This window comes from Suncus etruscus, chromosome 12 (genome assembly GCF_024139225.1).
Source record: "Suncus etruscus isolate mSunEtr1 chromosome 12, mSunEtr1.pri.cur, whole genome shotgun sequence".
Taxonomy (NCBI): Eukaryota; Metazoa; Chordata; class Mammalia; order Eulipotyphla; family Soricidae; genus Suncus; species Suncus etruscus.
This window is the reverse complement of record NC_064859.1, coordinates 31,848,721-31,873,983: the sequence shown is the minus strand read 5'-3', so window position 1 is coordinate 31,873,983 and position 25,263 is coordinate 31,848,721. Positions and strand designations below refer to the sequence as shown.

The window sequence follows — 25,263 nt, the reverse complement described above, 5'->3', positions numbered from 1 at the left end:
TTTGGTTGTTAAATTTTGGTTCTCATGATTTCATTGTTGAAATAAAATTTCATTGTTGGCCTGGATATTTAGTTCTGTCCTTTCTTAAACCCACCAATGTACCTGGGCCAGTCCCCTTGGTCCCTGCCCCCTACTATTTCACATTTGTTTTTCTCTTCCTCCACTCAATTTCTTTCCCTCTTTTCACTATACTCTGGAGTCAAGAGTGTTGACAATCCCCATTTAAATCATTGCACTCCTTCTTGCAGTTATTATAAATACCACATGTAAGAGATATCATCCTATATTTATCCTCTTTCTTCTGTCTTATTTAATTTAACATAATTATTTTCCAGTTCATCCATGTTGCAGCAAATTGCATGATTTCATCATTCATTACATCTATGCAGTATTCCATTGTACAAATGTAGCACATAATCAACCTAGATGTCCAATAACAGATGAGTAGATCGTGAAGACAATTGTATTTTTAAAATTAATATCTTTAAGCACCATGATTACAAACATGTTTGTAGATGGGTTTCAGTTATAAAAAGAATACCTCCCTTCACCAATGCAACATTCCCACCACATATGCCCCTATCTCCCTCCTTTCCACCTCCGGCCTGTATTTGAGACAGGCATTCTATTTCTCTCACTACCATTGTCATAATAATTGTCAGTGTAGTTATCTCTCCAATTGAACGCACCACTCTGGTATTTTTAAGTTTGTTGCTGCAATTTGATCTTTTTTTTTTTAGCTTGGTTGGTTCTGTGGTCCAAATATAGAGATATATCATATATCTACACTGCTAATATATCCAGACCCAGTTACTTTCTGCATACCTCTTGTTACTTCTACACTCTTTTTGTTCCTATCCTCAGTTCTATAAACTAGGGATCAGGGTAATGGAGGTATCCCCCTTTTGACACCTTGCATTCCCTTGTTCTGTTATTCAATACTAGCCAGTTAATTCACATAACATATCTTCCAGGGTGCCTTGAACTGCATGATTTCATAATTCCTTTACAACTGTGGCAAGGAACAACAAATGTCCACAGGCAACATAATGAGAGAATTGATCTACACAATTGAGTTGGGGTAGGCAATAGATGAGGAGGGGTGTTGAGGCCTTTGGAAAGGTAGATGGATACACTGGTGATGGGCGGAGTGTTAAAATTCTGTGCATAATGGGAGCCCGGAAAGATAGCACTGCGATAAGGCATTTGCCTTGCATGCAGCCCATTCAGGATAGATGGTGGTTTGAATCCCAGAATCCCATATATTCCTCCATGCTTGCCATTAGCGATGTCTGAGTGCAGAGCCAGGAGTAAACCCTGAGTACTGCTGGGTGTATCCAAAACCGAAACAAAACAAAACAAAATTCTGTTCATGAGAAACATTAATAGTATTTTAAACTACTGTCATTGGTGATGGGATTGGTGTTGGAACACTGTATACCTGAAATTCTAGTATGAATAACTCTGTAAATCATGGTCTCTTATAATAATATAGACAAAAATATAAAAATTGGGGAGGGTAAGAATAATAGTACAGAGGGTAGGGTACTTGCTTTGCATGTGGTTGACCAGGGTTCAATTCTTTGCACCCCACATGTTCCATAGCCTAAATCCATTGTCAGAAAAGGAAAGTCAATGACTATATGATTTTACTCATGTGGACTATAAATAATCAAAAGAACCCTCCAAAGCCCAAACAAAAAACCTTGTAACACTCCACAAATTCATGAAACACAACAAAAATAATGTAGATTTGGTGGAGATTATAGTTACAAAGGGAAAGGGAAAAGTGGTGGGAGGAATTAAGAGGGGAATCTTAGTTTGATAATCTGATATACATAAACACTGGTAATGGGTACAGTGAATCAATCCTATACTTCTTGCAACTGTAGGAATTGGAGAGATAGTATCTAGTTTAATGTCTTGCTTTATATGTAGCCAAACCTAGTTTTATCATTCTAGCACAAAGTTGAGAGTAACTCCAATGACTGCTAGGTGTGGCCCAACTCCCTCTAATATTAAGTAATACAAATAAAATTTAAATAAATAAAATGCTAGTAAAAGTAAATAAAACACATATTTGTTTTTTTTACATATTTCTTATTATGAAAACAAATCTTAGTCATTAGTAGCTAATCTTGTGATTAGTATCATTAAAACATTTTTGGAACTGGAGTTTGAAATGACAGCACAAACACTGCAAGGACTTTATTTTAAAAAGGGGGGATGGGGCAGAGTGGTGGCACTAGAGGTAAGGTGTCTGCCTTGCAAGCGCTAGCCTAGGACGGACCTCCGTGTGATCCCATATGGTCCTCCCAAGCCAGGAACGATTTCTGAGTGCATAGCCAGGAGTAACCCCTGAGCTTCAAATGGGCGTGGCCCAAAAAAAAACAAACAAAAAATAAAAAGGGGGAAAGAGTGATGGAAATATAAATGCATTACCTGTGTTAGTTGGTCAAGAAATACAGAGAAATATCTGGCAGGAAATATTTTATATGTAAAGAAGCATAGAGATTCTTCTGCTTCCCCAGTTACTTTTATTTCTTTTATTCTGGTTACATAGATTTTACTAAGCACGCAAGATTTTCTATGCAGATCTTAATAAAATTCCTGAATAAATTGTATCAGAGACAAAATGTCATCTGAGAAAATTCTTCTACTGAATAATTTTTTTTCTTGTATGAATTTTTGTTATTGTCTAATTGCTCTAGAATTTATTACTATTTTTTTCTTTCTTAAATTATATTTTAAAGATAAACAATAATTATATAATATATAAATTATCAATTGACAGCTCAGATTTTATATAGTTATAGCAAATAATGCTACATTAAATACATATATTTGCTAGTAAGTAAGCAAAGTAAAATAGCTTGGAAAAGTGATTTTTTAATATAATTTTTATTTTGATCATAGTGGCTTACATATTGTTGACAATAATATTTTAGGTACATATTTACATAAAATCGAGGGGCTTCCCATCACCAATTTGTTCTCCCTACACCTCCGTTTTTGTCCTACCTCCCATATCCTCTTCCCTCACCCCCAGGGCTGCTAGAATATGTGGTCCCCTCTGTACCTAGCCTACTACTTATCTACTGAATTTTTTTAATAGATAATAAGGGGAAGATACACTATAGATCAGAAGTCCCCAAACTTATATAGCTTACAGCCACTTTCTTTAGTAGAATAATTACTCATTCCTTGTTTCCACCCCTGGAAATATATATATATATATATTCTTTAAGTGAACAAACAGAAAGCAATCCCCAGTTAAACCCAAGGCTACTACTATCCTCCTGAATCATTCCAGCTCCACCTCTGCCCCAGGGACAGCATCACCCATGTTGGGGGAAAGTACTATAGATCTTTAAAATACTATTAAATTTTTTTAAAGACCAGTTAAATCTTTTTTTAAGAGAATTGTTTTCAAGATGCTTTTAAATTCCTGACCTGAGTCATCTATGCAACATGTCACACCCTGTCACATCAAGTTACTTTACAACGAATAAACATAAGAAAGGTTATAAATGTAGCATGCATACCACCTGACATGAAAATATTTGCCAGCTATTTCTTCTGCTTAAATGAACGCATTCCAAGTAACTAGATTATTATTTTGGAAAACTATAAAACTTTACAGTATAATGAATTACTCAACTCTAAAAATTATTACAGTACATGCATTTATTAGCATATCTAACTCTAGATAAGGACTTTTACTAAACATATATTTCTCTTGCGTTTTGTCTTATGTTTTGTTCTTGCATATGAATGTATGTGCACTAACTTGTTTTACTTCCTCCTTCCTGGCAATTTTAAGCAGGAACATGGTAACCATTTATAAAATTGAAATTTAAACAGAAAATGTAAACTAATTTAACAGAAAAATTTACTTTGGAAGTAGTAATGGCATTTAGGTTAACATGTCCTTCGCTAGAACAAAAACATTAGAAAGCTCTCAATAGTTCTATTTCTGATGACAAGAGAGTGAACTAAAAACTTTCTAAAGGACAGACAAAAGGGTGCCAGAGTTGTACAGCAGTACAAAAAACCTAAAGGAGGGTCTGGAGTGATAGACTAGTGGGGAGGGCTTTAACCTTGCATGTGGTCAACCTGGATTTGATCCCTGACATCCCTAATATTGTCCCCAAGCACTACTAGAAGTAATTCCTGAGTGTAGAGTCAGGAGTAACACCTAAACACAGCTGAGTGTGGCCTAAAACCAAACCAAATCAAAACCAACAAAATAAACCCCTATGAATACTCACGTACTATTAAAAAATAGAGGTGTTTTTATTTTCTCTCTTCTTTTTTTCTTTTATTTTTGGCCAAGCCCAGTGGAATTCAGAAGTTTTTCCTGGCTCTGTGCTTAGGAATCACTCTTGTTGGTGGTCAGGGGACCATATGGGATGCTGGGGATTGAACCTGGGTGTACCCACTGTACTACTGCTCCAGCCTCAGATAACAGAATTTTTCTAATAAGAAAAGTGATTGTGGGCCCGGGTGGTGGCGCTAAAGGTAAGGTGCCTGCCTTGCCTGTGCTAGCCTTGGACGGACCGCGGTTCGATCCCCCGGTGTCCCATATGGTCCCCCAAGCCAGGAGCAACTTCTGAGCACATAGCCAGGAGTAACCCCTGAGCATTACTGGGTGTGGCCCAAAAACCAAAAAAAAAAAAAAAAAAAAAGAAAAGTGATTGTTTAGTTCTGGAAGAATTGCATACATTTCCCACTTAATAAGATAGGTAACTATTTAGCTCCAAATCTAAGGTAAAGATTATATTGTGGTATAAGCTGCCACTAGTCACTCAAAGATATTGCATAAAGCAGTATGCTAATAAAAATAGGGTAAGTATTCTCTTTTGATGCTGTTATAATATATTAAGAATAAATAAGATAAATAAAATATTTTTTAAATGTTTTGCTTCTTTTAGATTTGGGGCCATACCCAGTTATGCTCATGGCCTACTCCTGGCTCTATGATCAGGGTTAACTTCTGGCGGTGGTCAGGGGATCATATAAAAATCAGTGGCAGGATCAAAATCAAGTTTACCACAAGGCAAGTACATTACCTATTATACTATCTTTCTGGCCCCCAAAGAAAATACATTTTTGCTATCCTTTTTATGACTAAAACTAAAAACAATATATCTTCCAAGGACAGAAATATTCATTAACAAGAAAGGAACAGGAATATTGGGAACTACCAGGGAACTTGAAATAAAAGGCAGAATGGCATTTACCTCTGAAATGATGCCTGTTTCCTTACTTATAAATGGGAAATAGATAATATTATGTTGGTATAAATATGATACAAACCAATCATTGCAGAACTTAATAATAGGTACTTATAAATAGTAGATTTTTATTTTTATTTTGGGGCCATACCCAGTGACACTCAGGAATTACTCCTGGCTCTGCACCCAGAAATCGTTCCTGGCTTGGGGGACCATATGGGACGCTGGGGGATTGAACCATGGTCTGTCCTAGGTCAGCCGTGTGCAAGGCAAATGCCCTACCACTCCAGTCCAATAAATAGTAGTTTTGATTTATGCTTCTGAAATGCAGGGTGTCTACTGTTGAGCCACAACCCTGTAATAAATTTTCATTTTTAAAGACTGATTCTGCTCCCACCTCGTGTCTTCCAGCTTCCTTCTAAGGGGTTGCATGCATTTGGAAGCCTGAGAGGCAGCAAAGACAAAGTTCTAACACTCGGCCAGAGCCTTTCTCATTCCCCTGGTAGAATGGAGCCCAGTGAACTGGCCTAAAGGTAGAGGAAGAGGATAAAGTGACTGAGAGTCTGAAGGATGGCCACAGGCATACAGAAAGTCCACCTTTGCTCTCAGGGCAGTTGGGCGGTTCTATGAGGTGGCCATTTACTTTTGCTATAAGGAGTGGGATGTTTTGACAGATCCCTAAAAGGTCATGTATGTAGATATCATGTATGTATTATAGGATGGTCCTGTTTCAAGATCTAGTCTCCTAAGATGGCATGATCACTCATCTGAAAGGGGAGAAGTCTCAAAGGAGGATGGCTGGCAGACCCAAGGACCCTTTATAAAAAAGGAAGAATCACAGGAAGTAACCCAGATTGGGCAGGTTCCCCTAAGTTTCCTTCTCAGGTCATCATACTTTTACTTTGGCCTTTTCTGCCCCAGATCATCATAGAGCTGCCTGAATGGGGAAAGAATTCTCTCTCTACATGGCCATGGGCTTCCAGAGATACAAGCTCTTGGCAGAAAAGTTGGCAGACAAATTCCAGTTCAGCCAGGGTATGCAGGGCAGCAAAGCCAGCTTCAAGCTGATGGTGGTGGAGTATGCTGATACATCCTCCAAGCAATAGCTAGGCTGCTGTAGTTTGGGTGCAAAAGGTGAAACAACAACTACAGAATGCTCTCACCTTGTTGGACTTCTGGGAACCCAAGAACAGATCCTTTGACATGGTGGACTAGTACATTGCTGAGTATATAGGCTACATGCAGGCCAAGGGTAACCCCATCACTCAGGACTCAGTAACAATGCAGATTTAGGTGCTGGAGGTTGTACAGAAAATGAACATCCTTGAGAAGGGAGGCCAGACTGGGAACTATAGTATGATGCCCATGTACAATGTGCACAAAGTGCCCATACCAAGTAGCTGCCTGAGGAGCTGACTGATTAACTGGTTACCTACCAATGTCCTGGCACTGAGCCAGCTGCATGACTACCTGCTTCTGCCTGGAAGTATTGTAGAGTATTGTAGACAACCAGAAGGAAATACTAGTACTGGTGAAGATATCATACAGGGAAAAGCTGAAGATTGTACCCATACATGGTGCTGGCAAACAGAAGCTGCACCCCTATATCATTGTGTAGGGCATCTGCATCTCACACAGGAAGTTCCCAGTGTAAAGGAACACCTCATGATACAGGACTGGACTAATAGTCCTAGCAGGACTAAGAGTAGCAGACTGGGAACTGCATAACTAGTGGGACCTCCTGATCCTCAGTAACTTCTAGGGCCACACCTCTGCAGTCAAGGGCACTATGGAGAGCCTGAACACTGATATGGTCATCATTCTAGGAGTCTGAACTCTCAGCTGCAGATGCTGGCCTAGGTGGTGTACAATCTACTCAACAACAGCATATGTGTCCTAGAGTCCAACCGGCTTCTAGCGGGAAACCTGGCACTGATTCTCATTAGCAAAACTACCCCTGGGATTCTTCCTGGAGTGGGTCATGGTGTCCTGGAACAACATCTACAGCAAGTCCATTATCCAGGGCTTCAAGAAGGGCCACATATCCAGTAACTTGAGGACAATGATAACGTGCTCAAAAGTAAGGTTCCAAAAGGAGGCAAGCTGCCCAAAGAGTGTGATCCTGATAATCACTGAAGGTAGGCAGCAAATAGAATTGAGTTTAAACAGATGGGGAGGAAGGTCTTAAAGAAATATAAATGCAGGGGCCAGAGGAATGGTAAACAAGTAGAGCCTTTATCTTGCACACAGCTGACCCAGGTTTGATTCCAAGTATCCTATAATGATCCATTGAGTATTGCCAGCAGTAATTCCTGATCAAGATAGGAGCACTCTGCACACCTCTGATCATCACCAGGTATGGCCCCAAAACAAATAAACAAAAAAGTGTATGCAGAGGGAATAGAAGACAGCACGAAATGCTGGACAAAGTCTATGTCGGGCATGCCCCTGTGCCCAGGTTGGCATCCCCATCTCCATGTGTCAGTAAAGTCTCACATCCCTGAGAGATGAAATTTCAGAAGAATCACACCTTGCTCTTCCTAGAGAGTTCTCCTCAAGGGGCTGTTAGAGAGATGTGTAGGAATGTAGAAAAGGGTTCCTGGGAAGAAGTTAATTGGGTTTCTGTTCTATGGCCACCTTTCTATGGAATGCCCCTTCTGCCACCTATAATGCTTCTGTGGAAGCTGCCATTTCTACATGCCCACCCTTCACTGAACTCCTGAGGGTAACACAACTAGTTCAGAGCCCACAAACAAAAGCCCACTTGCTTCCTTATCCAGAAACTAACTTCTTGTGTGAAAGACTTTTCCAAGGAATGAGGCACTTTTATTGGTATTCCCAGCTTGGCAGCTAGACTTAAAGGGTCTTATTAAAAGCCACCTCCTAATTTCCACTTACTGTATTCAGCACCCATACAGCATCCTATGTTCAAACTCTTTTGTTCTCAGGCTGTCTATATTAGTTTGCCATAAATGATTTTCTCTTTCTATAGTATCTGACTCATTGGTTAATCTGATACCCACTTGGTCTGTTTCTTTCTCTTTCTCTCCTTTTAAACCTCAAGGCGATGACAGGCCAGGGCCCCGGTGCATAGTTGTGTCCTGCAGGAAATGGTAGGAAATCTTGGGGGGTTTTCCATAAGTCACTTGCATTCCTACCTAAGCCAAAGATCCTGGAAACTTCCCTTCTAAGTTTTTTTTATTACTACTACAAAAAAAACCCCAACAGCAACAAACAGGGCTGAAGAGATGCCATGAAGGTAGGGCATTTGCCTTACATGCAGAAGGACAGTGGTTCGAATCCCGGCATCCCATATGGCCCTCCAAGCGTGCCAGGAGCAATTTCTGAGTGTAAAGCCAGGAGTAACCCCTGAATATGGCCAAGTGTGACCCCCAAACCAAAAACCAAACCAAATCAAAACAAATCAACAAACAAACAAACCACCACCACCACAATAACAAAAGAAGCTTTAGAGGATATGGAGATATAATACAGCAAGTTAGGGAGCTTGCCTTGTAGCTTGACCAGGTTTGTTCCCTGGCACTACCAGTAGTGCAGACTGCGGAGCAGGAGTAACTCCTGAGCAGCACTGGGTGTGGCCCTCCAAACAAAAATAAAACAGAAATCTCAAAACACACCAGGCATTGTTAGATTTGTCATTCCAGTGTCAAATTTAATAACAGGCCACCAAAACTTATTTCCTGTCCTGTCAACTCCATATATGTATATGTGTATTGTTGTTGTTGTGTGTATGTGTATGTATAAAAGAAATATTCTTTCCTTGATATACCAATTTCTATTGAGGTACTCATTTTCCTGTTGGAATTTGAGCATGTTGATTTTCAAATCATTTTTCTTCCAGGTTGTGTGTGTGTGTGCGGGGGGGGGGGGGGATCTCTTTGATCTTAGTCTCCAAAGAACCCTTGAAAATTGGAATTGCTTTTCCAGTACTGTATTTGTCCACTCAAATAATAAACCAGTTACTTTCTATTTCTTTCAAGTTACACTTAATTTATATTCCATTTATCTTGTTCCTGGGCTTTCCTGCCTCCCTACCTTAATTCCTATTTTTTCCTTTGGGAACTTTAAGGATCTTCTAAGACCTATCTGAGTTGGGGTTCCTATGTTGGAGTCAGAGTCATGTGACAGAAAAGCATAGAAAACAGGTCAAACACCTATTTCGTTGCATCTCCTCAAGTCACTTCACCAGAGGTATTATATGCCACAGAGTACTAAAGTGTATGTAAGTAGAGAATGGCTTCACTGTCATAAACTTTGGAGCTCCTTTTTCCACTGACTAATGATTTATGTCTAGCAGAGTCCCAGTATACTGTTTTGCTGAACGGCTGTAATCCTAGAAATACTAGAGCACATTATGATATATAATTGTACCCCCAGTAGGATAGGAACTGACCCTGACAATAAACTTTGATAACAAAGAAGAGAAAAATATCATCTCCTGGGGCTGGAACTTAGTATAGTCGTTAGAGCATATGCCTATCATGCAGCCCAGCTATGTTCGATTCTAGGAATACATTGTTCCGAGCATTGTCAAGTATAGCCCTGGAGGACACAGAGCACTGCTGGTACAAATAGCATCACATCCTCTGACCTTCCCATTGAACCACCAGATAAACAGAATAGTTGTGGGACCCCTGGGCCTCCTGAGCACTGTTTAGGAGCCCCCTAAGTATATTATTTTCAAATTCAGCATAGTAGAATATAACAAAGGACCCATGTATAACAACTTTTCTGTTATATATTTCTTCATTTGTGGAATTTGTTGGGAAATTGTGATTGCTAATTGTCATTTATGACTGGCGGAGTTTTGAAAGCTGATACCTTTTTTCTTTATATACTGATCTAATAGCCTAGGACTAAAAACAATATAAAACTTGGGGCTGGAGAGATAGCATGGAGGTAGGGCATTTGCCCTGCATGTAGAAGGGCAGTGGTTCAAATCCTGGCATCCCATATGGTCCCCCTAGCCTGCCAGGAGCGATTTCTGAGAGTAGAGCCAGGAGGAACCCCTGAGCACTGCCGGGTGTGACCCAAAAACAAAACCAACAACAAAAACCAATATTAAACTTTAATTGAGGGAAAGGTCTGAAAATAAATACCTGATATAGAGAAAAACTATAGTTAAGGTAATGAAGAGTTGATAAGGTTTGCTTTGCCATATTCTATGATTGACAACATTAGATGTTACAAAGAAAGGAACAATGATAGGATGATTACGCATTCTTAAGAATTTTATTGAAAACTTTAAGTCTCTTTTGAGTTATTCAGTTATATAGTCTTCTGTAGACCTCTGCAGCTAAGCAAGCCAGTAAGTCTTTGATGTACTTATAATTATAAAAGGTTTAGGATTATATCTCTAGGCAAACATCCCTAGAGGTAGGAAGGTATAGATCAAAACTGACATCATGACACAATAAAGAAAAGATAGGTGTAGTGGTGCCAAAAGTACACTGGCATGAATAAAACTTCTAAGACAAACAAGTAATACTAGAATTGTGTAGGTAAATACTCACCCACACTTTTTAATTGTAGCATTAAAAACTATTTCTGTGGGCTTTATAAAATTTTATTACAATACATAAAAAAGAAAAGAACAACTTTTCACTTTCATATATCATCTACTAAATATAGTTTTACATGATTTTGTAGTTGTGTCCAGGTATATTATAGTAAAATAAAAAGGGCATTTAGGGGCCCGGAGAGATAGCACAGTGGTGTTTGCCTTGCAAGCAGCCGATCCAGGACCAAAGGTGGTTGGTTCGAATCCTGGTGTCCCATATGGTCCCCCATGCCTGCCAGGAGCTATTTCTGAGCAGACAGCCAGGAGTAACCCCTGAGCACCGCCAGGTGTGACCCCCCCCCAAAAAAAAAAGAAAAAATAAAAGAAAAAGGGCATTTAGGGACCGGAGAGATAGCCTGGAGGTAAGGCGTTTACCTTTCATGCAGAAGGTCATTGGTTTGAATCCTGGCGTCCCATATGGTCCCCCGTGCCTGCCAGGGGCAATTTCTGAGCACGGAGCCAGGAAAAACCTCTGAGCACTGCCGGGTGTGACCCAAAAACCACACACACACACACACAAAAAGGGCATTTAGGGAGAAAATTAAAATTTAGGCTTTTTTTTTTAGTAATAATAACAGAGAATATAGTCAAAACAAAACTTTGGCTAACAAAAGTGAAAATAAATAGTTCAATTTTGTTAAATATTGGTTAAAAAAGGGACTCAACGTGGTCCTCATTATATCTAGGTGATGAAATATGTACTTTATCAACCATATATTATATTCTATATTGCTTTCTTCTAAAGTTCACTAAGCAAAAGTTTTATATCAGCATTTTATACTTTTACTATTTTAATATATCTTTTATTGTCGAGAAAAGATTAAACACAATGGCAATGCTCAGAGGACCAGTGCTCAGTTTGCTGTAGACCAAACTCAGGTCTGCTGTATGCAAGGCAAGTATCAAATCTCTGGTACTATCTGTCTAGTTCCTTTAAAACATTTCTAAAAGATAAAGAAACCTATAAGATTATAGCATTTGTATAGAATATTAACCTGAAAAACCACAATGTTAAGTATATCAAGAAATAAAAATTTAAAAGTATATTTAATATGCTGATTGTAGACAGTTAAATAAGTGACCTGCTCTTGAAAAAAAGTTTAAAAATATTTAATTTTGCTTCTGAGGTTATATAGAAATTATTTCCTTTCCCTATTTTTTTCTAAATACTAGTTTTGAATTGCATTGTAAACAGATGAACTAATAGTTGTCTCTGCTATGTAGTTCTTGCATTTACAATTACAGGTTTTTGTTTTTTTTTTTTGGCTAGGTCATAGCTACTCCATCAATATCCTTTCAATACTTAATTTTTAAATATAACTTTATGGTCAGAAAGTATGGATAAGAACACCTGTGTTGTACCCCAAAGAAATAAAGAAAATACCTTTTCGTTTCCTTGTACTTGCATCTTCAGTGATGCAGACTAAGCAATACAAAAGAAAGAGCCTGGTAATTTAATACCAGCATGTCTTACTAGTTATGCAAAGCCCTTCCCTTCTCTCACCCTTGCCCTAAGATAGAGATGTGAGAAATAAATTCTTTCATTGTTAAGTCATGTGGCCTCTTGTTACAGCTGCCAAAACTACTCAATGCTTAATATATTATTGACATTAAACCACTTCTAGTGCACTACCAATTAAGCTCATTTAACCCTGTCTAAGGCCGAAAAATTCATAAAGGAAGATTTTACTTTACAGTTTATATTAGACTTCTCAAGCTTAGAAACAATTATAAATAAAAATCTAGGGGCCAATGAGTACGGCGGCTAAGGTATTTGCTTTTTAATCCACTACCCCCATTCAATCCCTGATACCACATGATCCCCCAAATACTGTGGCTCAGCTAGATGGCCAAGCTAATCCTCAGCATCACTGAAGCCAGGTAGTTCCACATCATTTCAAATGAACCATCTACTGAGTTGACCAAAAACAGCCATGAGGGTGCTTGGATCTACTGAATACCATTTGGGAGACCCCCTCAATCACAAAACAAAAAATAAAAAATAAAGACCCCAACTTTTCAACCATCATGCCACTCACCATTTTCTAGGTCCAGGATCCACCCCATCTGATAGCAGACAATACCCTCAATCTACATATGTTTGATTACCGGGGCTATGTCTCACTAACCCCACCCACTGATCCTGAGCAGTCTGCAGACTGTGGCTACATTCTGGATACCCTGGGACTTTTTACCCATCACTCTGTCCACCACTCCCTAGAGTAGGATCCATCCCCATATGATACCAAACTATCCTCCCAAACTAGGGGGTGATTGCTAGAGCTAGATCATATTTGTTCTGCCCACTAGCCCTGAGCAGGCTGCTGACTACAGTCATATGTTAGGAAACTTGCAACAAGAGAAAAATCTTAAATATAAGGGAAAAATCTTAAATGTAAGGGAACAAGAATGAAAATAGATCTCCTATATGAGACGAGACATGAATGAAAAGACATATTCAAATTACTGACTGAAAAAAAAATTCAACTTAGAGTTCACTACCTGACAAGCTCTAATTTAGATGGTAGGAAGGGATAAAAACATCTTGACAAACAAGAGCTGACAACATTTGTTATAATTAAACCAGCCCAGAAGGAAATAGCAAAAGGCTACTTATACAAACTAAATAGCAACAATCCCACATAGTAAAATAGCAAACACAGTTTTATATCATTAACACCTCTGTCAATGGACTAAACTCTCCTATCAAAAGCAAAGAGTAGCAGAATGAGTAGGGAAACAAAATCCATCTATGTTTTGCCTACAGAAAACACATCTCATTTGATTTGACATGGGTTCACAGTGAAAGGATAGAAAACAATTATAAAAAGCAATGGGAAACAAACAAAATAAAGCTGGGAAAGACATACTTGCATTAGACAAAATTTCATTCACTTGCTTGGTGTTTCATTCTTGAAGATGACTTTAGCTTCATGTCATGGAGAGTTCTATCTATTATCTTCCTATTTTCCTCTATGTACCTTATGGTTTCAGGTCTGTTCTCATGTCTTTAGTCGATTTTGATTTCACATTTGTGCATGGTTTTAAAAAGAGATCTGAGTTAATCTTTTTTTTTTTTTTCCACGTACTTAACCAAGTTCCCAATACTGGTTGAAGAGGCTTTTTTTTTCCTGCTCCATATTTCTTGCTTCTTTATTAAAGATTAGTTGATCATATACCTGAGGGTCTATGTCTATTCACTAATCTGAGGGTCTATCTTTATTCTAATACCATGCTGTTTTAATTACTACTGCTTTGTAGTACATCTTGAAAATGAGGAAATTGATGCTTCTCAACTTCTTTATCCCAAAAATTACTTTTGCTATCCATGGAGGTTTATTGCTCCATATAAATTTCAGGAGTGATCTATTTCTTTGAAAAGTGTCATGAGTATCCTTCTAGGGATTGCATTAAATCTGTACAATGTGTTGGGAGTATTATCAATTTTTTTTTTTTTTTGGTTTTTGCTCAGGGGTTACTCCTGGCTATTAGCTCAGAAGTCGTTCCTGGCTTGAGGGACCTTTTGGGATGCCGGGGGATCGAATCGCAGTCCATCCTAGGCTAGCGCTGGCAGGTAGACACCTTACCTCTAGTGTCACCACGCCAGCCCCAATTATCATTTTAATTATGTAAATTTTCCCAATATATGAGCAGGTAGAATGAAGAAAATTTAAAGAAGGAAAATATAAATAGACCAAATCTGAATGTACTTTGTATTCTAAAGTACAAAGTATATTTTTAATAATGAAATAAAAGCTTTTTATTTTAATAAAATAAAAGTTTAGAAAAATGTCAGCAAAAGGACTTTTGATTTGGCCCAGCCCAGCATTTTTATTCAATAATTTTTTGTTTGTCATGATATTGTAGAAAGTACATGACATAAAATTAAAATTAATACATAAAATTAATTTAATTATTATTCACATCAAAAGTATTTATTTTTATTCCCTCACCAAACTTAAAAGAGAGGGAAGAAAAAGGAAGTGTGGAAAAGGAAAGAAATATCAGCAAACATATGGGAGATATAAAATGGATAAATGAATAACATAGTAGAACAAAGGGAGTTGAAACCCAAGGGCCGCAAGAAGAGAACACTGATCAGAAGAAAGACAATAATTCCACAGTACCTTAAAAATCATGAATGATTAAGTACCAAGTGTCCTGCAAGATTTAATGAGGCCACATATGAATAGGGGGAGCCTTAATCAAATCTGTGAATCAGAGCAGTTTTGTACAGAGGTCTTTTTGTCTCTCCACTAAAGCTGGCTAATATTCTGTCCTAAAATAAGACAATGATTTTTCTCTGGAGCAATAATTCAGGATAAATGAAGTGGGCAGACATTATTAAATAGTGCAAATCTCAGTTTTCTTTTTTGAGTCATTCCAATGCTTAGAAGCCTAAACACGTAAAAACTAATATATAGAGTTTTTATTACAAGTTTCTGTTTATGTATTGACAATGGTGTTGACACTTATAGTATTGGTGTACTAATGGCAAAAACACAGTACTCAAGACCCTATTGTACCTTGACCTCCACAACATCATTCCTCCCTTCTACTCCCAGGAAAAGTACAAAGTATTTTATTCAAAGAAAGAGAATATTGGAAAGACTAATATTGAGGGATCTGAGTGATAGCACAGCAGGTAGGGCATTTGCCTTGCACAAGACCAACCCAGTTCAACTCCCAACATCCCATCTGATCCCCCAAGCCTGCCAAGAATAATTTCTGAGTGCAAAGCCAGAAGTAACCTGAGTGTCACCAGATGTGCCTCCAAAACCAAAAAAAAAAAAGACTAATATTAAAAATAAAATTTCAGGGTCTAGAGATAGCACAGTGGCAGGGCATTTGCCTTAAATGCTCCAACCTGGAGGGACTCAGTTTGATTCTGGCATCCCATATGGTTCCCCAGCCTGCCAGGAACGATTTCTGAGTGCAGAGCTAGGAGTAACTCCTGAGTGCCACTGGGTGTGGCCCAAAAACTAATCAAAGTTTAGAAAAGACAATCTCAGTATTTTTGTTTGTTTTGTTTTGTTTTTTTGGGGGCCACACCCATTTGATGCTCAGGGGTTATTCCAGGCTAAGCGCTCAGAAACTGCCCCTAGCTTGGGGGGACCATATGGGATGCCGGGGGATTGAACCGCGGTCCTTTCTTGGCTAACACTTGCAAGGCAGACACCTTACCTCTAGCGCCACCTCACCAGCCCCACCAATCTCAGTATTAAGGAGGTGTTAACTTATCATGAAAAATGTGTGTGGAGGGAATTATAAAAACAAAATGCATAAAATCCCTTATAAAACTAGGAGTAAACATATCTTCCATAATCTTCTATAGGGAAAGCATAAATATCATGAGTGAAAGAAGTAACCTCTCTGGTGGCCCCTGCTCAGAAAGCAAGCAGACCCTGATACCTTATCAACAAGCTGCAAAGCTGCACCTGTGCATCTCAGATGGCCTACTCAGCTAGAAAATGGACCATATTTCAAATCCAATAAGAAGACCCTGAAGGCTTTTGGAAATCATGTTGCACCTACCATTAAACACATATGGCTTAAGAGTATACATCAACAATTCTCCATCCCCATGTCACATGACTTCACTTAGTTATATCTAACAGCTACACAGCTGACTACACTTGACTCATATGGTTTTTACCAAGGCTGAACCCACAAGGGACATGTCACTTTGAAGTACTAGCTCAGGGAGATGACTGATCACTCACCTCACATTTATCACATGTTATCCTAGACTTTCTTGTCTAGGATAGGCAGAAATTTCCCAGTATGTGGATTCAGCAATCACATCAAGCAAAGGGAAATACAAGCACATGCTTTATTTATTTTATTAATTATTTATTTTTTTTTTGTTTTTTGGGCCACACCTGGTGATGCTCAAGGGTTACTCCTGGCTATGCGCTCAGAAATCACTACTGGCTTGGGACACCAGGGGATCAAACTATGGTCTGTCCTAGGTCAGCCACGTACAAGGCAAACACCCTACTGCTGCACTAGCACTCCGCCCCAGAACATGCTATTTTTTTTTTTTTTTTTTTTTTTTTTTTTTTTTTTTTTGGTTTTTGGGCCACACCCGGTAACGCTCAGGGGTTACTCCTGGCTATGTGCTCAGAAGTCGCTCCTGGCTTGGGGGACCATATGGGACGCCGGGGGATCGAACCGCGGTCCGTCTCCTAGGCTAGCGCAGGTAAGGCAGGCACCTTACCTCCAGCGCCACCGCCCGGCCCCAACATGCTATTTATTTAAAAAAAAAATCAATACAAGTAAAAGAAAATACAGTACTCTAGAAAAGACTCTTAAAGGATAATGAAAATAACAAATATTAACTGAAGCTCCCCAATGGCACCCTTGACCCTGCCAACTATCAGGTGAGTACAACAATGTGTTAAACATGTAGTAGAGGCACTCTGGAGGGACCCCAAGAGGAACCCCAGGATCCCAACCTATGGCTCCACTCAACCGTTTGCCCCAGAAAAAGTATTTTGCTGATCCCTCATTGGATGCATAGATGTTTATAATGTTATTTTTTTCCTGATGTAAACATCCCTTGATTATTAAATAATGGCCATATCTGTCTCTTATAATCTTTGCTACACACAAATAATGAAAGAGAAGAAAAAGATATTAAAAAATAATTCCATTCACAACTGAGCCTCAGAGAATCAAGTACCTTGAAGTCAATTTAACTAAAGAGATGAAAGACCTATACAAAGACAACTACAAAACACTGCTTCAGGAAATAAAAGAAGACACTGGAAGTGGAAACATATACCCTACTCATGGATCAGGAGGATTAACATAATTAAAATGGCAATACTTTCCAAAGCATTGTATAGATTTAATGTAATCCCTCTAAGGAGGGAAAAATTAAGTCATGAAATTTGCGTGTACATGGAACGGCTATGGAGATGATTATGCTGAGTGAAATGAGTCAGAGGGAGAGGGATAGACATCAAATAATCACACTCATTTGTGGGACAAAAGAAAGATAAAAGATAGTATGGTAATAATATCCAGAGACACTAGAGATGAATATCAGGAGAACCAGTTAATGGTAGGAAGCTGCCACAAATAGTGGGTTAGTGAAGTTAGGGTAGAAAAAGGACCACTGCGACAAGGAAAGTTGGAACTGATTACTCTGGACACAAAAGAGGTGCTAGAAGGAGTTAAGGTGATACATACATGATGCATACTCCTTCATTAACAATAGTGAATACCACAGTGTAAAAAGGGGGAATAAATGGGGGAGACAGAGAGAGACAGAAATAAGATGCTTACCAAGAGGCAGACGGGGGGGGGGGGGGGGAAGCACAGGAGGGGAAGCTGGGAACACATTAGTAGTGGGGAATGTGCACTGATTAAGGGTGGTGTACACTGTATGACTGAAAATATTTCAATCACAAAAAATTTTGTGTAGACATAGTGCTTAAATAAAATTAGAAAATTGGGCCCGGAGAGATAGCACAGCGGCGTTTGCCTTGCAAGCAGCCGATCCAGGACCAAAGGTGGTTGGTTCGAATCCCGGTGTCCCATATGGTCCCCCGTGCCTGCCAGGAGCTGTTTCTGAGCAGAGAGCCAGGAGTGACCCTGAGCACCGCCGGGTGTGACCCAAAAAAAAAAATTAGAAAATTGTCTGTGGTTTCCTCATTATACTGTCTGCTTTCTTCTAGATAGCTGCAATCTTATTGGGAAAGCTACTTTTTACCTGGATCTCCTCTACTTTATTCTATTTCACACTTTTCTAAAGCATAAATTTTTTTTGCAAAGAGAAATTGTTTTATTTTATAAATAAAGTTAATACAGTGAATCTGATGTATGCCTTGCATGAGACTCACTTGTGTTCAATTCTTGGCACCAAATATAGTCCTCTGAACAATTCCAAGCATGATCACTGAACACAGAGCCAGAAGCAAACCCTAAGCACAGTAGGATATGTTCTTTTTTTTTTTTTTTTTTTTTTTTTGGTTTTTGGGCCACACCCGGCGGTGCTCAGGGGTTACTCCTGGCTGTCTGCTCAGAAATAGCTCCTGGCAGGCACGGGGGACCATATGGGACACCGGGATTCGAACCAATCACCTTTGGTCCTGGATCGGCTGCTTGCAAGGCAAACGCCGCTGTGCTATCTCTCCGGGCCCGGATATGTTCTTAATTTACCTTACCACCCCAAAAATCAGATGATGCAGGAGCTTGGAGACAGAATAGTGGCACAAGTAGTTCAGACCTTTTTTATGTTGTCTTATGAGCTGTGCCACCTGTCTCCAGGATTCAAGCATAAATTTTTGACAAACACTTTTATTGAGTTTTTTTTAATTTTCAAAGTTTTTTAATGCAAGCAAAAACTAAAAGAGAATTTAAATAGAAACAGCTCATTCTATTAAGAATCTGCTTTAAAATCCAATGTATAGTAGCTGCCATCATAAGCACAAGTTGCCCAAGCAGAAGCTGAGTGATGGCCTTATGAACAATATGGTAATTAAAACTTTTTTTTTTTTTACCAAAGGAAGGTAACGAATCATAAAAAATATCTCTCAGTGAATTTCTCCAAATAAACATCCTTATAACCAGATCAAGAAAGCAAGTCAAATTAGCATGGCCTACAAATATAAATAGAATTGACAATAACTAAGTATTGATTAAAACAAAAAAGCATTTAAAAAACTAGCATTAATTCTTACCAACTCCAGAGGTTATTGATTCTGCATCAATATCACTTGCTCTTTTTCTTGCCACTTCAGCTAGTGCCAATTCACCCTTATCTAGTGCAAGGTAATGGATGTCCTTTGGAAATAAGCAAAATAAAAGATTAATCCAAAATGAATCATGGTCAAGTTACAAAGGCGCATTTGAAAGAAAGAAACTTATTGTTCAGATTACAAAACACCAAATATTCTTTTTGTGTTTTAATTTTCTCAGTTTCCTTTTCCAGCATAAGCAAATTTTATTGAGTTGGACATCAAAGCTTAACTATTATAGCTAAATAAATTATTTTAGACATTTAGGGAAAATATAAGGATTTAATAAAATATTTAACATGATAAATTTTGCCAAGAGTAAAAATCTTTCACTGCTATTTTTCTCTGGTGAGAATATTTGAGTAGGCTTCTATATAACAGATGATATCAACAAACATTTTACAATACTACAAAATATGGATGGCTATGAATAACTTTATAAATCAAAATTATTTAAATAAAAAATCTGGCTGATATGCATCTGGAAACATTATTTTAATAGTATTAATTTTATTATTGTTATTGGTTTTGGGGCCATCACCAGCAGTGCTCTAAGGTTTCTCCTGACTCTGCATTCAGAAACTCCTGGAGGTGCTCAGGGGACCAGTTGGGATAGAGGCAAGGTTGCCTTGTATGCAAGGCAAGTGCCCTACCTACTGTGCTATCTCTCAGTCCTTTTTAGTTTGGACTCATTCAGTTAATAAATAATCAGTGCCTGCTACATGTCAAGTATTCTGGTCTGGAATAGAGACCAATTATTAGTTTTAAGAAGTTGCTTGAGGGGAAGCAGACAACTGTAAGCCAACAGTTAATTACATAATAGTAAGATAAGTTTTATGGCAGATAATAGTAGAGTACTGGTAAGTCAAAGGGAGTAACAGACATTTGATATGATTCTGATAATAAGAGAAAGAGTGGGAGGGAAAATGTAGAAAAAGAGGCAGACAATGCAAGATACACATGTATGCAGAAAAAACTTAAGTAAACATAATTATCTCAGTCAATGAAAGGTTTTTCCTAATGAAAGGAAGAGAGATGTATATGAAAGCAGTGGGGACTAATACTTGAAAACCTAAATAAAGAAATATATTTTTAAATAGAGTCAAAAGTACTTAGAACATTTGTTTGTTATATAGAATGATTGTTGAAATGAAAACCTTGGGGCCGGAGAGATAGAATGGAGGCAAAGCATTTGCCTTGCATACAGAAGGCCGGTGGTTCGAATCCTGGCATCCCATATGGTCCCCCTGAGCCTGGAGTGATTTCTGAGTGTAGAGTCAGGAGTAACCCAAGTGCTCCCGGGTATGACCCAAAAACCAAAAACCAAAAAAAAAAGAAAAAAAAATGAAGATCTTAATAAAAATGAGTAAGAATAGGAACAGCAAGTTATAAGTGAAGTATCAATGACAATTGTGAAAAAGTATCTTATTTCATTAATAATAATTGATATGAAAGTTAGAATTGATCATTCTGGACAAGAACTGGGTACTGAAAGGGGATAAAGTGACATGCATAGCACCCCTTCATTAATAGTAGTGCAAACTATAGTGAAGAGAAAGAGAGAGAGAATAAAGAGTGGGGAGAGAAAGAGAGAAAAAGAGAGAGAGAAAGAGAAAAGAAAAAAAAAGAAAGAGACAGAGATAGAGAGAAATTAAAAGCCTGCCCCAGAAGCAGGTAGGGGAGGGTAGAAGGGAGGGAAGAGGGCATCAGGGAGGGTTCAATTCTTGAATCTAGAGACGCAGTGAGTATGGGCCCAGTAGTGGTGGAGGTCATGAGAACCATCATGGAGAAATTAAAGGATTCCAGGGTTAGGCTACATACCTAATGGTGTTCCAGGAGTCCATGTTAGATGAAAGCATATGCTCTAATTCTTTGAGCTATCTCCCCTGTTCTAACCACTTTATTACTTAGCTTAGAGGTTCCCATACTTAATTGGCCTAAAATTTTATTAGGAAAAAAATTATTTACCTGAAAATCTACCTTCTTTAAGTGAAAAGAAAGTACTCCCCATCCTGCCAGTAAGCTGAAATTGAGGATAATAATACCCCTGGTTAATGTTAGCACCTCCTGTGGAGTGCATTATTACCCACTCTGGGAAACACTGCCTTAGTTTATGATTTATGGATTTCTCTCTCTTCTGTTGATTTTCCCTTATCGACAAGTATCATTAGTTATGTTAATTTGAAGTTTTCATTGGGGAGTTTACATAGTTTTTCTGTACTTCATCTTTCTTGGTATTTGTTTTTATTTTTCAGTGTGGGTGAGTGAGTAATTTCTTTACTATGCCTGGTATAAATGCCTGGCAAGGGTATATGTTTAATTCAGCCTAGGCTACTATAGGGTATTCACCATTACAAGGGTCAGGCAGTGGTGGTGGCTCCATTGTTTTGTGGATTAAGGTGGCTCTAGAGTAAAGTTTGCAGTCACAGGTGCCCTGTAGCAGCTATGTACTAAGATTGAATGGACTTGGATGACAGCACCATATTTATTTATTTTTTTGATAGCACTATATTTATAATTTCTAGTGTCCAACAGCAGCTATGGTGTCAAAGTCAAATAAGTGTGCCTGGGAAGTGATTGGGTCTCTGATTTTTGACTACTGAACAGCAGCTGTAGCACAAGCAGACTTGCACAGTAACCAAGGATTTGTAGTCACAAGCACTTAAAAACAACCACAATGTTAAATAAAGTATACCAGGACAGCATCCTACAATGCAAGGTTTTAAATAAACTGAAGGGCTAAGGTTCCAAGTTTTACTTGGTGCGGTCTGCAATTTGTGGTGTGGTTCAATTTGAGCACAACTGGCAGTGACCATAATTTTGAGTTCATGAATGACAGGAGTTAGCTCTATATTAAGATAGTACTTAACTGTTAACAATGGAATCAAGATCACCAACGTCTGTCAACCAACAGACCTGGGTTGTACCTTAGAAATCCCTGTCAGTGCATGATTAAAAGGCTGAGATGTCAATCATGTAGCTATTGCAGCAGACCTTGGGAAACTCCCTACTAAATAAAAACAATCTAAAGCTCTCCAAAGCGCTATCTAAAAGAAGGGCTGCTGTTTGATTCCTAACAGGTCTGTCTGACAGGAGTATAGTCTGTTTATACTAGACCTAAAAAGCAAGGTAAGTGACTCTACCCACAGCTAGCTCTGCTAGGAGTGGGTGGAGCTTTCCTAGAAAGTAGGACTTAGACCTGTCCTTACTATGGGAACCAAGACCCATATGAAGTCCACCAGTAAAATTCTAAGGGGTTTCCAAGATGGTTCTTGCCAATGACTCTAAACCTGTATACCATAGTTTTTTGTTTGTTGGTTTGTTTTGTTTTGTTTTGAGGTCATATCATGCATTGCTCACGGTTTACTCTTATGCTCAGAGATTATTCCTGGTAGAATCAGAGGACCATATAAGGTTTCAGGGATTGAATCTGGGTCAGCCTCTTACAAGACAAGCACCCTACCCATTGTGCTATCTTCTGGTCCCTATACCCTATAGTTTCTTTCCTTCAATTCTAGCATTATTTGTGTAAATTTGTAGGATCAAAGTGCTGATGTTCAGCATACTTTTCATTTGCTCTTCTAATTTCAGTTTGTTGTTCCAAAGCTCATTTTTTTGGCATGTTTTTTTTTCATTCATACTCAGCAGTGCTCAGAGGTTATTCCTGTTTATGCACTCAGAAATCATTCCTGGTAGGCTTGGGGACCACATGAGATGCAGGGGATTTAATCTGGGTCAGCTGAGTGCAAAGCAAATGCCCATCCTCTGTGCCATTGCTCCTGCCCAAAGCTGGTTTCTTTCTTGGTGAGGGTGTCTTTGTCTTCAATCCATCTGACTACTTGCTTTCTATTCGCTGCTGTGAAAGATTTTTCCATTGTGCATCAGGTCACTTTCTTTCTAAATAAATCCATTTTGGTATAGATTTTGCTGTGATTACCAAAGGATACAAACAAAGGTTCTCTGTACTTATCATCATTGTGTAATATTTGTATATTTTTAGTGTTTACTTGAAAATTTAAATTCTTTTTTTTAAATAGTATTCCGAAAATTTCATAAGTTTTAAGTTCTGTAATACATGGAATTACTACTGATACCTCACTAAAGTTCTTATATAGTGGTAAACTTTGTTCTAATGCTTAGAAGATTAGAGTCACACACATTACTAAAAAGCTTAAGGCAATATTGAAGTTGTGGAACCTTTTGTTTTCTAATTTTTGGATAATAACAAATGGAGCTACTCCTAGCTCTTTGACCTGGATGACCTTGTCATACCAGGAATTGAACCAAAGTTGACTTCATTCAAGGTAAGTGACTTAAACTCTCAACTAGATCTCCTCCCCTATTTTGCTGGTCTTTTGGAAGATTTATTGTATAAAGCTAAAATGGCATTCAAGTATAAATAGTCAACATAGAAGGCAATGGATTTGAAAAGCATGGTTCTGACAAATTCCAACATTTATCTTCTCTGTACTAGGATTACTACTTGCTGCATGTTATATGCATTATTAAATTGGAAGCAGGGATTTTAGAAAAAATAATTCAGAAGAATGATATCACTTAGTCTCTGTCATTCTTAATGACAATTTAAAAAATATATCATATACAAAATTGGCCATTATTAATATTATCATTTAGGCACAATTACGTGAAACTGGTCTTCTACTTACAAAAGATGACAAGCACTGATAAAGTTTTGGCTATGATCCAGGATTTAAAAGTTTTACACATAGGCTATCTATGCATTATCTGAAACCTAAAATACAGTACTTGGTCTTATGCCTTTCACAGGTAATTTCTTTCTGACTATAATATTGGAATTAATAAGCAATAATATAACCAAATGTAGATAAAACAAAGTTGTTAATTGAATTTTATCTTTAAATTTTACTCTGATAAATTATTGCCAGATAAATATAACTACTGATATAGGTAATAGCTTTTTCCAATTTTTGTCATGTTTCTAGAGGTTTACAAGTTTGTCATAACTATGGAAGCACTTCAAAAGCATTAAATAAATATACATTTTAAAAATTACCATGTCCTAACTGGCCCTACTATAATATTTTACTTAGTTCAATCAATAACAATCAAATATTTTAATTGGGGCATGGGAGATATTGCGAAAGGCCTGCAATATCTCCAGCATAAGGCATTACCCCTAAACCCTCTGGGAAAGCCCTGTTATAGTATATATATATATACATATATATGTCTATACTACATATATATGTATATATATATGTATGTGGGTATATTTACATATATATTGTTACATATATATGAAATAATTGTAAAGAAGATGTGATAGTACAATAGGTAGGGTGCTTGTTTTGCACATGGCTGATCCAATATCAATCTCCAGCATCCCATAGGTCCTCTAAGTTCCACCAAGAGTGAATCTAAAGTGCAGAGCCAAAGAGTAAGCCCTAAGCACTGCTGGACATGGCCCAAAAATAATTTAAAAATTATAAAGGAATCTTACAATATTTCAATAAACACACTGGTAGAGATGATGTTTGTAGAATTACTGTGAAACCATTTAAAAAACTCTTACATAATAGTTCAGGAAATTGTAATGCATGAGTCACAAACAGCCTACAAGTTTTTGTAAATGAAATATAATTAATAAATGCCTCACATTGCCATTTATTTACTTCTTACCTATATGCTTTCAAGGTACAATGGCTAAGGTATTTAC

At 38.0% G+C, this 25,263-nt stretch overlaps 1 protein-coding gene across 1 annotated transcript in view; it reads right to left on the bottom strand.

Moving 5' to 3' along the window:
* Positions 1-25,263, bottom strand: part of WDPCP (WD repeat containing planar cell polarity effector) — a 288,768-nt gene that overhangs the window by 23,109 nt on the left and 240,396 nt on the right. The window contains exon 15 of the mRNA XM_049784760.1: positions 19,509-19,611. Within this exon, the coding sequence (XP_049640717.1) occupies positions 19,509-19,611 (103 nt within the window). The remainder of the gene's footprint in view (positions 1-19,508; positions 19,612-25,263) is intronic.